The sequence below is a fragment of the Crocuta crocuta genome, unplaced genomic scaffold (assembly GCF_008692635.1).
Source record: "Crocuta crocuta isolate KB4526 unplaced genomic scaffold, BGI_CrCroc_1.0 scaffold96, whole genome shotgun sequence".
Lineage (NCBI taxonomy): Eukaryota > Metazoa > Chordata > Mammalia > Carnivora > Hyaenidae > Crocuta > Crocuta crocuta.
The window spans coordinates 3,344,957-3,358,298 of NW_027531522.1; the positions used below are offsets into that span (position 1 = coordinate 3,344,957).

General features: G+C 40.2%; 1 protein-coding gene and 1 pseudogene across 1 annotated transcript in view; both read left to right on the top strand.

Moving 5' to 3' along the window:
* The window catches only part of LOC144238629 (ATP synthase peripheral stalk subunit b, mitochondrial-like), a 7,393-nt pseudogene extending 3,011 nt beyond the window's left edge, over nt 1–4,382 (top strand).
* The window catches only part of CUNH10orf67 (chromosome unknown C10orf67 homolog), a 168,688-nt gene that overhangs the window by 114,276 nt on the left and 41,070 nt on the right, over nt 1–13,342 (top strand). Inside the window, 1 exon segment of the mRNA XM_077772452.1 lies at nt 10,691–10,778. Within this exon segment, the coding sequence (XP_077628578.1) occupies nt 10,691–10,778 (88 nt within the window).

Below are 13,342 nucleotides of genomic sequence, written 5' to 3' on the forward strand. Positions count from 1 at the left end.
AATCACTGTAACAGTTCACGCCCCCAACAGCAGCCCATTGAGGTTAGTTTCACTTTTAGATTCTGGAGATAGCACAGTAAACAAAATAGCCAAGTCTCTGCCCTCACAGAACTTACCTTCTATTGGGAGGAAACACAATAAACAAGCAAATACGTAAAATGTCCCGTTATGATATTTTATATGGCCCTTTGTAACCCTGCAGGGCAGGGCAGGGCTTGCTAGGTTAGAAGTGGCGGTCAGGGAAGATGTTTCTGGTAAGGTGATATTTGAGTGGAGACCTGAACTGAATGAGGGAGCAGGCCATGTGGTAGTCTGGAAGAGCAGTCCAAGCAGAAAGAATAACAGGTGCAAAGGCCCTGGGTCAGGAACTTTCCTGTGTGTTCAAGGAATGTTAGGAGGCCAGGTCGCCGGAATGGAATGAGGAGGAGCTAGCGGTGTAAGAGGTCAATGAGGGAGAAGATTTGGAATTTCCCTCTGAAACGGGAATAGCTAACGTTATTTTAATAAGAAAATTTTCTCTTTTATTGGGCTGGGCATTGTCACACCTAATAGTAATATAAATTCTTTGGTATTATTTAATCATATTCAAAGTTTCTTGATTATCTCAAAAGCATCTTTTAAAATTGTTCATTTAAAGTGGGATCCAGATAAGATGGACCACTACACCGGAGGGTTATGTCCCTTAAATCCTTTTTTTCCCCCTACAACAGTTCCACATTCTGGTCCATTGACTTGCTAGAAAAATATGCCCACTTGTTATATAGAATGTCCCACATTCTGGATTTGGCTAATTGTGTGTGTGTGTGTGTGTGTGGTCATTTAACAATTCTTCTGTCCCTATATTCTCTATAAACTTATTTTTAAATCTGGAGGCTTGATTAGATTTATGTTCAATATTTCAGGCAAGACTACTTCATTGGCAGTGTTATGTAATTCCTGTTGTATCACATCATTAGGCAGTTAAGTGAATGTGGCTGTATTATTTTGACCTTTCTCCAAATAATTTGAGCATCCATCAATGGATGTGAACTATGATCCACTATTTTATTAGGGGTTATAAGTTAGTGATACTCTAATTCCCTCTTTCTTTTTCCATTTATTTAGCTAAAATCCTATTTTAAAAATGTTCCCGCAACTCTTTGGTTACCCTAAACTATAGTTTATACAAAGAAGGCAAGATAAGTGCTCAGCTCCCTTTATTTGTTAATATTCGGAATATTGAATTTGTGCCCTAAAACTTCATCAGAGAGTCTTTGCCATTGAAGAGGAAACCCAGTCTTATTTTATATCTTAAAAACATTACTCTGACCTCTGTGTTGATTATAGAGAAGTCCAAAGTAAAGTTAGGAGTTCTGTAAATAATTATCCACTCTTAGGCAGAACATGATGGTGATCTGGTTGGGAAGGGAGCAGTAGCATTGAGAAATGATTGCATTTTGGATATATTTTGAAAGTAGCCTCAATAGGATTGTTGAAAGATTTCACAGAAGGTGAGAGAGAAAGGGGCACCTGGGTGGCTCTGTCGATTGAGCATCCAACTGCGGCTCAGGTCATGATCTCACGGTTCACGAGTTCGGGGCCCAAGTTGGGTTCTGTGGTGACAGCTCAGAGCCTGGAGCCTGCTTTGGATTCTTTGTCTCCCTCTCTCTCTGTTCCTCCCCCGCTGGCACTCTGTCTTGCAGTCTGTCTCTCAAAAATAAATAAAGAATAAAAAAAACCTTTTTGAATAAAAAAAGGAGGTGAAAGAGAAAGACATCGAGGATGGACACCAGGGTCTTAGCGAAGGGGCAGGAAAGATGGAGTGCTTCCCACTGAGACAAGCAAGCCCAGTTCACACAGGAAAGCGCCCATCCCAGGACCTTTGACCTGCTGTTCCTTCTGCCTGGAATGCTCTTCCAGACAACCTCATGGCTTGCTTCCTCATTCACTTCAGGTCTTCACTTCAGTATCACCTTACTAGAAACATCTTCCGCGGCCACCACTTCTAAACCCCTGCCCTGTCCTTTTTTTTTTTTTTTAATTTTTTTTTAATGTTTTATTTATTTCTAGGAGAGAGACAGGGAGAAAGCGTGAGCAGGGGAGGGTCAGAGAGAGAGGGAGTCACAGACTGAAACAGGCTCCAGGCTCTGAGCTGGCAGTCAGCACAGAGCCCGACGCGGGGCTCGAACCCACGAACCGCGAGATCATGACCTAAGCGAAAGTCGGACGCTCAACCGACTAAGCCACCCAGGCCCCCCACCCCTGCCCTGTCCTATAGGGACACATGTCAGTGAGAAAACACTTCAGTTTTAGATATCAGTTTAAGATGCCTATTAGTTGCCTCATAATACATGTCAGATAGTCAGTCATGACTATATGAGTCTGAAGTTCGGAAGAAATTTTAGGCTGCATACACAGATTTGAGATGCATTAGTATAGGTGGTATATATGTATGTATGTATGTAGTTTTTATTAAATTTTATTTATTTATTTTGAGAGAGAGATAAGGGGGAGAGGCAGAGAGAGAGTCCTTAGCAGGCTTTGTACTGTCATTACAGAACCTAACACGAGGCTTGAACCCACAAACCATGAGACCATGACCTGATCTGAAATCAAGAGTCAGACACTTAACTGACTGAGCCACCCAGATGCCCCTGTATGTATTTTAAGTAGGCTCCATGCCCAACATGGAGTTTGAACTCATGACCCTGAGATCGAGAGTCACATACTCTACCAGCTGAGCCAGCCAAATAACCCAGTGTAGGTGTTATTTAAAGCCATGGGACCAGGGGCACCTGGGTGGCTCAGTAGGTTAAGCATCCGACTTCAGCTCAGGTCATGATCTTGCGGTACACAGTCCATGACTTTGAGCCCCTTAAGTTGGGCTCTGTGCTGACAGTTTGGAGCCTGGAGTCTGGAGCCTACCTGGGATTCTACGTCTCCCTCTCTATATACCTCCGCCACTCATGCTCTGTCTCTCTCTCTCTCAAAAATAAACATTAAAAAATAAAAAATAGGTAAAGCCATGAGACTAATGAGATCAGCTAAGAGTGAGTGTGGGTAGAGAAAAATAGAGCATGCTGGGTGAATCAGCCAGGGTGTTTCATCAGGACGTCCCTGAACAGGGAAATTTTTAAGAACAAGATGTATTAACTAATAGAAGGTGGTTAACTGCTAAAGGAGGTAGATAAAACTCTAAAGAATAGCGGGGTAACGTAATGTAGAAAGCAGCTTCTGCCTCTAGGGCTGAGGAAAGGGTCTGTGGAAGAAACAAACGTGGAAGAGTTCTCCCCTGCATCTCCCCTGGAAGGCTGAGGTTCAGACACAGTGGCAGAAGGGGTAACTCCGCCCACTGGATGGTGGCAATGGTCACTGAAGTTGCCGCAGTCTGGGCTGATGAGCAGGAAATCATCGGCTCAGGTACCAGCAAAACTCCTGGAGAGTGAGCGCCATGGTACATCACTGACAGTCGCACATGTCTTAAGGTAAGAAGGAGGAAAACCCGCCTAGGACACGGAGACTGCTTCGTGAACCCTCGCTGACTGCCATCCCAGGTAGTGCCGCCTGTCTGGAGAACACAGGCCGCCTCGGTCCAGCATACAGGAAGGCAACAAGTGTCTCACACACGGCAGCCAAGCCCTGCCCCTGTATCACCTCTTCCTGAATATGGAGGTGGCTTCATTCTGGGCCGATCCCAGAGGAATTCTTCCAGTTCCTCTATCCCAGAACTGGCATAACAGGACCCTATGTGCTTGGAACGGGGCTTATCTTATATTTTCTGTCCCAAGAAATACGTGTGTTTACTGCAGAGACCATCTCTGCTGGATCGACAATATGGTTGTTGCAATCAACAAAATGGTTGCTTATCTATGTAGTTAAAAAATATGGTGCCTTTACTGGAGAATTTGCTGATAAACACAATGAACAAAAAATTGCCGAACTAGAAGAGGTGAAACAGACTTCCATCAAACAGACCCAAGATCCAAATGACATGCAGAAGTCACAGCAGGCCTTAGGTTCAAAAATGCCATTATCTCTTTGATGTCCCAAGGAATAACACTGGAGCTTACTTACCAGGAACGGCTGCATAGAGTACACAAGGAAGTAAAGAATCATCTGGACTGTTAAATCTCTGTGCAGAACATGATGCATCAAGGGGAACAAGAGCACATGATAAACTGGATGGAGAAGCATGCGGTGCAGAGAGCATCTCTACACAGCAGGGAAAGGAGACAATGGCCAAGTGCACTGCAGATCTAAAGCTGCTCTCAAAGAAGGCTCAAGCACAGCCAGTTCTAGCAATGCATCTATCTCAGTGGAGACAGCTAGAAGCAATTGACCAAGGAGACTGGTCAATGTGGCAAAACGATGTGGCAAAATCTTTCCGTACTGCTGTCTACTGAAGTTACACTTAACCTCTCCTAAAACTAAAAAGTTTGAATTTTACATAGTGAGAAGGCTAAAACAATCTACTGGCCAGGGAGATGCTTTTCATCCTTGTTGCTCTGTATTTTGAGTTGCTCCATGATCACTTTTGAATGAGCAGTTTGCTTTTATTTTTTTATTTTTAAAATTTTTAAATTTTTTTAATGGTTTTATTTTTATTTTTTTATTTTTTATTTTTTTACAAATAGTTTATTGTCAAGTTGGTTTCCATATAACCCCCAGGGCTCATCCCCACAAGTGCCCTCCTCCATGCCCATCTCCCCCCTCGCCCCCAAACCCATCAGTCCTCAGTTTGTTCTTATCATTCAAGAGTCTCTCATGAGCAGTTTGCTTTTAATAAAATTTGTTGCTTGACTAAAGATGGCCAAGATATAGTTTACATTTGCAATTGATTCTACCATCTTGCAATAAAGTGACAGCTGAAATTAAAAGGAGGAAGAGGAGGAGGGGAAGGGATGAGGAAGGGGGAAAGAAAGGAGAAGGAGAAGAAGACGGAGATGGAGATGGAGAAGAGGAAGAAAAGAGGGAGAACATGTTCAAGACAATATAAGCACATGAGAATCTGGGCCAGGATCTTCACAGCCTTCTATCTTCATACTCAGTGTACAGTACAATTAATTTGTCTTTTTTTGTTTATTCATTCACTTAACAAGTATGTATAAGTACTAGTTGAATTTCTGTCAGAAGGAAAAGTAGGAATTGGCTACCACTACTGTAACTCTGATTGACACTTCACGCTGACAAGGAAGAGAATACGTAGCACCAAAAGGAACAGAAGTGAGTTGGGCAATTCATCTCTTCAGCTAGAAAAGTCACCGATGTTTCTTCAAGAGAGATTTACATCTCCTCTCATAGAAATCTACTCACGGGGAGGGGGAGAGTCACAGCGGGCATGCCATTCACGGCATTCAAAATGGCAGCTGCTAGTTGTGTGTTAGTGTGTTATGTGTGTGTTAAATGTATACAATTAATGTTTTACTCTACCAGATAGTGCCAGAGACAATGGTAATCATTTTACATGCATCAGATCCTTATTGAAACTTTAGGAGGAAGTTAAAATTACTAACTCTACTTTTCTTATTAGAAAACTCCAGTTCAAAGAAAGTTGAGGAATTTGTCAGAATAGCTAAAGAGTGGGAGATCTCAGGCATGGACACGGGTCTTTCTTTCTGACCCTAAAAAACACGTTACTCTTATTTTCTTTGTGTGTTTAAAAATTTTTTTGTTCAATGTTGGATATACACAGAAGAATACTTAAGATCTACTAGTATAGTATAAAGATAGCAATATAGTGAACATGTGTATTTCACTAAAAGATAACGTATTCGTGGTAGCTTTGTAGCTGCTGTGTGCCCATCTGGTGCCTAGTGTCTCTTCTTCCTCCAGTGTAACATCTATCCTGAAGTTAATGTTTATCATTCTCTGTGGGAAGGTTTTATTTTATTTTTTTAAGTTCTTATTTTAATTCCAGTTAGTCAACATACAATGTTATGTTAGTTTCAGTTGTACAATATAATGATTCATCAGCTCCATACAACACCCAGTGCTCATTACAAGTGCACCCCTTAATCCCCATGACATTTGTCACCGATCCCCTCCCCCCATAAACTTTAGTTTGTTCTCTAAAGTTAAGAGTGTGTTTCATGGTGTGTTTCTCTCTCTTTCCCCTTTGCTCATTTGTTTTGTGTCTTAAATTCACATATGAGTGAAATCATATGGTATTTGTCTTTCTTTGACTTATTTCGTTTAGCAGCATACCCTCTAGCTCCATCTGTGTTGTTGAAAATGGCAAGATTTAATTTTTTTGGCTGAGTAAAATGCCACTGTATATATAGACCACATCTTCTTTATCCATTCGTCATTTGGTGGACAGGGCTGCTTCCATAGCTTGGCTGTTGTAAATAACACTTCTGTAAGCATAGGGGCCCATGTATCTCTTTGAATTAGTGTTCTTGTATTCTTTGGGTAAATACCCAGTAGTGCAATTACTGGATCATAGGATAGTTCTATTTTTAACTCTTTTTTTTCTTTGCTTTGCTTTCTTTTTTTTTTTTTTTTTTTTTTTTTTTTTGGTTTAATGTTTAGTTATTTTTGAGACAGAGCGAGACAGAGTGCGAACAGAGCAGGGGATAGAGAGAAAGGGAGACACAGAATGCGAAACAGGCTCCAGGCTCTGAGCTGTCAGCACAGAACCCAATGTGGGGCTCAAACCCATGAACCACCAGATCACGAACTGAGCCAAAGTTGGATGCTTAACCGACTGAGCCACCCAGGTGCTCCTATTTTTAACTTTTCGAGGAACCTTCACACTGTATTCCACAGTGGCTGCACCACTTTGCATTCCCATCAACAGTACATGAGCGTTCCTTTTTCTCTGCTTCCTTGCCAACACCTGTTGTTTCTTGTGTTGTTGATTTTAATCATTTTGACAGATGTGAGGTGATATGTCATTGTGTTTTTTTTTAAGTTTATTTATTTATTTTGAGAAAGAGAGAGCATGTGGGAGGTGGGTTGAGTCAGAGAGAGAGAGAGAATCTGAAGCAGGCTCTACACCAGTAGTGTGGAGACTGATGTGGGGCTTGAACTCAGGAACAGCGAGATCATGACCTGAGCTGAAATCAACTGAGCCACTCAGGTGCCCCTCATTGTGGTTTTGATTTGCATTTCCCTGATGGTGAGGAATGATTGAACATATTTTTATGAGTTTGTTTGCCATCCCTGAAGGAAGGCTTTAAATAACAACCAATTCATTAAATATTTTGTGGCTATGTTGCTGAATACTTACAAATTTAGAATCATGATATCTTCTTCTGAAGTTATCATTTATGTGTATCATTACGAGCCATTCCTCTTTATCTGTAAAAATGCTTCCTTCATTTGTAAAAATGTCTACTTCATCTAATAATAATAAAACTGTATCACTCCTTTTTGATTAAGGTTGAATGGTGCATTTTTTCCACCTTTTTTCTTTCAGCCTATGTTGTTTTTATATTGAATGTGTCTCTTTTAAGCAGTGTGGAGCTGGATTTAAATCTGATTTGCCAGTCTTATTTATTTAATTGGCCTACTGCATTTACTTTTAGTGAGATTACTGGTATTGTTGGGTTAATCTATCACTTAATACATTTTTTTTTTCCTATTTAGCCAGACTGTTTCTCTTTCTCTCCTTTTCACCTTCTTTTGGATTAATCAACTTATTTTTATTCCATATTTTCTTTTATTGACTTGTTAGTTATCCTTTCTTTACTCTTTCTGAAATTTTAACCCACATCTTTTGTTTATCACAGTCTTCTACAAATTTCTATTTGATACTTCCCAAGAATTCTAGGACCTTAAAATCACTATCATGTACATCTGAAATTAATAGGATCATGTATGTCCATTACATTTCAAGAAAAAAAAGAAAAAATTCTAGAAACTTAGGATATTTTAACTCCATTTAACCCCTTCTACATTTTCATTTTGATTCCATATAAATGTTTAACACCATCAGACCTTCCAATTATTGTTTGGCATAGTCAGTATTCACTTGCACTCACCCACATTGTTACTCTGTGAGCTCTTCATTTCTTCCTGTTTTCAGTGTGTTTCCATCTGGGATCATTTTCTTGCTGTTGGGTCAGGGCTCTTTAGTTTTTCTTTTAATACAGGTTTGCTGGCAAATAATTCTGTCAGCTTTTCTTTATAGGAAAATGTCTTTATTTTACTTTCATTATTGAAGAATATTTTCTCTGAGTAGAGAATTCTGTTCTGGGAGTTATTTTTCTCAGTGTGTTAATGATGCCAGTGCATCGAGTACTGACCTCCATTATAGATATTGAGACTTATCAACTATCAGCCTTTCCTTTTCTACAATTCTAATTATATGTGAGTTGTTCCTTTAGCTATGGCCTACATCTTTCTTGGGCTTTTGTCTGGTGTTTCCTATTTTTTTTTTCTCTCTCTGGGCTTCACTTTGTGTGTGTGTGTGTGTGTGTGTGTGTATACATATATATACATGTTGATCTTCTTTTGAGATTAACAATCCTATGTTCTGCTGTATCCATTCTACTATTCAACCCATCTGTTGAGCTCTTATTATCATATATGATTGTTTCAGCTCTAAGATGACTACTCACTTTTTAAAAGAAGATTCCAGTTCTCTGCTGAAATATGTCATTGTTTTTATCCATTTTACCAACCCTTTTCTTTATTTTCTTCAACATGGTGATATTTAGGTCATTATTGCCCTGCTTTTCTCTTCTTTTTTCATAAGGTCCCAATTTTTTAGCATATAAAATAACTTATTGTAACAACTTTACTGACATATAGTTTACATACCATAACTCACCTTTAAAAAATGTTTATTTTTTTGAGAGAGAGTGAGAAAGCACACAAGTAGGGGAGGTACAGAGGGGCGGGTGGGGGGAGAGAATCCAAAGCAGGCTCTGCACTGGCAGCACAGAGCCTGACATGGGGCTCGATCTCACAAAGTGTGAGATCATGACCTGAGCTGAAACCAAGAGTTGGATGCCACCTACTTACTCCCACAAAATCACCCTATTTTAAAGGGTGGTTTATAGTGTATCCACAGAGTTGGACCGTAATTACCACTCTCTACATCAGAACATTTTCATCAACCCAAAAAGGAGCCCCATATCCATTAGCACTCACTCCCCATCGCCATCACTGTCAGCCACTGGCAAACACTGACCTACTTTCTGTCTCTTTGGATTTGCCTGTTCTAAACATTTCGTACATAAGGAATTATACAATATATGGCCTCTTGTGACTGGCTTCTTTCACTTAATGTTTTCAAGTTTATCTATGTTGTATAATGTAGCAGTATTTCATTACTTTTGGTTGCCAAACAATATTCCATTGCATGGATATGCTACATTTTGTTCACCCATTCTTCAGTGGTTAGACATTTTAATGATTTCCACTTTTTGGCTACTGTATATAATGCTGCTATTAACAGTCAGGGACAAGTTTTGGTGTGAGCATATGTTTTAAGTTCTCTGGGGTATGTACCTAGGAAGAAATTGTTAGGTCTTCTAATAAATCCATGTTTAACATTTTGAGAAACTTCCAAAATGTTTTCCAAAGTGGCTGCATCATTTTACAGTTACACGAGCAATGTATGAGGGTCCCCATTTCTCTATGTCCTATCCAACATTTGTTATTGTCTTTTAGTTCTTAGTAATTAGGACGTGGTGTCTCATTGGGTTTTGACCCATGAGACACACCCAATCTCTTCTAAGATCCCTCCATGTGATTGAATACTGTGACCCTTTAAAAATGTTTTCTTAAGTTTTATTTTGAGAGAGAGACAGAGAGTGATCAGGGGAGGCGCAGAGAGAGAGGGAGATACAGAATCTGAGGCAGGCTCCAGGCTCTGAATCGTCAGCACAGAGCCCGACGCGGGGCTTGAAACTACAAAGCGTGAGATCATGACCTGAGCTGAAGTCGGACGCCTAACTGACTTGAGTCCCCCAGGTGACCCAATACTGTGACTGTTAGTGTTCCTTCCTAGTAGCTAGCCAAAGTTCCAGCATACTCTTTGTCTCCAGAACATGCTTTCCTGAGAGTGAATCTCCTACTTTTAGCATCATTTGCAATCTGGATAGGCTAAGAACTTCCAAATTTTTAAATATATTTGTTGTGTTTCAGTACATTATAATAATTATTTTTGATGCTTAATTTCTCCAATCTTAAGTCAATGGGAACCCTCTCAAGGTTGACTACTGTATTCTTTTGTCAGTGTCTTTGATGATTCCCTTAACAATAAAATGCCCCGGGTTCGACTTGGACATTTATTGCCTTAGGTCTAAAAACAGCCATTTCTGAAAGATAACCAGGTTCATTGTAGGGAGAAATGTTTTTAAAACTACAGTCTGGTTCCTAAGATGCTCTTTGATACTGTGTTGTCACTGCTTCTGTGCCTTTTCGGGACTGGGAATATGTAATTTTAAAAATGAAAAAAGTAGGGGCGCCTGGCTGGCTCAGTCAGTGGAACATGCAACTCTTGATCTCAAGGTTGTGAGTTCAAGCCCCACGTTGGGTGTGGAGATAACTTAAAAATAAAATCTTTTANAAATAAATAAAATAAATAAAATCTTTTAAAAAATAAAGATAAACAAACATAAAACACTGGCATTTTAAATATTTTACTTGTCTCTCTTTCACAATGAAAATTGTGCTTCCTAACCACATGAATATAATATTAATTTGCTTTATCCTATGATTTCTATCCGTTTTAATTTTGCCGTCTCTCTTATTTTAGCCTTCATGCCCTTAAAGATGAGATGTTTACTAGGCATACATTGTTTCGTCAGTTTGCAGTACTTGCCGATTCATCCTTCAATTATATCGTGAGTACACGTGATGTTTAGATACTGCTTGTCTCTTTGGTGATATTTGTACATGTCTTTCTATTCTTATTTAACATTTATTGAACCCCTGTCCTTATAGATTCTGGAGATAGTACATGACGGTCACTTTGCTAGATACTAAGGACATAAGACAGAGGGTCTGGCCCCAAGGAGCTCAATCTGATGTGAGATATAGACGTGTGAACAAATTGTTTCAGCACAGCATAGTTGAGCTATAATAGAGGCAAGGGACACTGTCTGGGCAGGAGCTGTCAGTCTGACCATGTGGGCTCGCGTGGAATGTAAGGAATTCTCAAAGCTCCAGATCCAAGTATCCAGTCACTTCGAAAGGGCAAAGGGAGGTAAAAGAATCTTTTCCTAGTACCAAGCCATTCATTTTCATACTAGACGTCACCTGGAGATAAAGCCCAATTTTAAAAGAGACTATTTTTTAACCTGTTTCCTTAATGTTTTATTTGGGAGCTTCATTCATAAAGGTAAATGAAGTCCAGTATAGAAACATCCAGTACGTTTCAAATCCTGAGAAAAGTAGCGTGCTGTTCGTACTCTGGTGCACCCATCAGGGTGCTAAGTGTCCTCGGACAAGTGAGGTTTGTGGGAAGGAGCCCAAGAAATACAACACATAGTCTCTTGCTTTAGGAGGCTTCCAATTTAAAATTACTCTTTACAAAATTTTTTTCAACAGTTTTTACTCTAAAACTATTTTCTAAATTTAAGTTGTTGCAAGGAGGTGAAAGAACTTAAGAATGCTGGCAAGGTAACATTAAATTGTTTCTGATTTTAATGAAATACACCTGGTAATCTGAGCCTTGCTGAGGTTTTAATAATTGACTCCCCTGAAATGTCCACAGAATGGCGTCCACAGATGAAACTACATAGTCTTTATTTTCCCCTTTTGGTTTTTCCTCTTCTCAACTGAAGGTTACAGTTTCTTTTTTTTTTAAATGTTTTTAAATGTTCATTTAGTTCTGAGAGAGAGAGAGAGAGAGAAAGTGTAAGTAGGGGAGGGGCAGAGAGAAAGGGAGACACAGAATCCGAGGCAGGCTCCAGGCTCCCAGCTGTCAGCACAGAGCCCGACATGGGGCTCGAACACACAAACAGCGAGATAATGACCTGAACCAAAGTCAGATGCTTACCCTACTGAGCCACCCAAGCACCCCTGAAGGTTATAGGTTCAGTTGGAGGAATCCTCATTTCAGACATTTAATCACCTAGACAAATAAAATACTGGAGGACCTGTGAGATCGGTGAGCTACTCAAAAATCAGGCTACTTTAGGATTACCTGGTAAAACCGTCTGGTCCAAATGTGAATTGGCCAGCTCTTATGAAACAGAATTCTATAATCTCAGAATTACACTGGTCTAAGTATATTAATAGATCCAGTCTTTTTCTTGAGAAGAGTCTCTTCTCTGCCCCCAGATGATGGGAGATCTCTCTTACTGTGGAGGAGGGCACCCAGTCTGGTGCTCTGTCGGGTCTAGAATACATCCATGTGCCATTACTTCTCCGGGATTCCAGGCTCATGATCCTTATCCATACATCCACACAGTATACAGGCCCTTGAGACACTGGTCAAAGTGGAGAGCAAATATTGAAATAAAACAGATGGGGTGGAGAGGAAGAGAGGAGTGAGGAGTGAGTGAGTATTGGGTGACTAACATTTTTCCTTGGTTCCCTGCGCGGTAGCGCCCATCCACTCCACAAATATTTATTCAGTGTTAACATGTCCCAAGCACCATGCTCCGTGCTGGGAATGAGATCGTGCACGTGACAGATAGGGCTCTTTTCTTTATAGACTGTACATTTCCTGAGATCACAGACTGATCTGTCACGTAAACTGTTTTGCTGGCAGAGATTAGGATAGTGCCTGACTTACAGAGTAGACAAGATAGACATGAATAAGGAAATAGCAGAAATAGAGAACATTTCTGTCCTCCCTGGAAGTTTCCTGTATCCCTTCCCAGACAATACTGTAGTCACATCCCCCATGCTGGACAGATTTCTATCGCTACAGGTTAGTTTTGCTCGCTCTTAAAATTTTATGTAGGTGGAATCAGACAGTGTGCATTCACTCTGTCTGGCTCATTTTACTCCGCATGGTGCTCTAAATTCATCCATGTGACTGTGTGCGTCTATAGCAATTGTTTCTTTGTATCGCTGAATAGCATCCTATTGTACGAAAAAAAATTTGCTTATTCGTTCTCCTCCTGATGCATACCTGGGCTGTTTCCAGTTAGGGGCTGTTTTGGGGGGAGACGGGGGAAGGTGCTACAAACGTTCTTGTACTAGTTATTTCTGGGAGTACGTTTTTGTAACCCTCAGGTAGGACTGGAATAGCTGGTGCATGGGAATATATATTTTTAACTTTATATTCCAGAGTAGCTGTTATCATGTAACCAAACCACCAGCAACATTTGAGAGTTCCTGTGCTCCATGTCTTCACCAATGTGATCTTGTTAGTTTGTAAAGTTAAGCCATCCTAAAATAATGTCTCACTGAAGTTTTTACTTGCATGCCCTAATAATTAATGATGCTAAGGGGC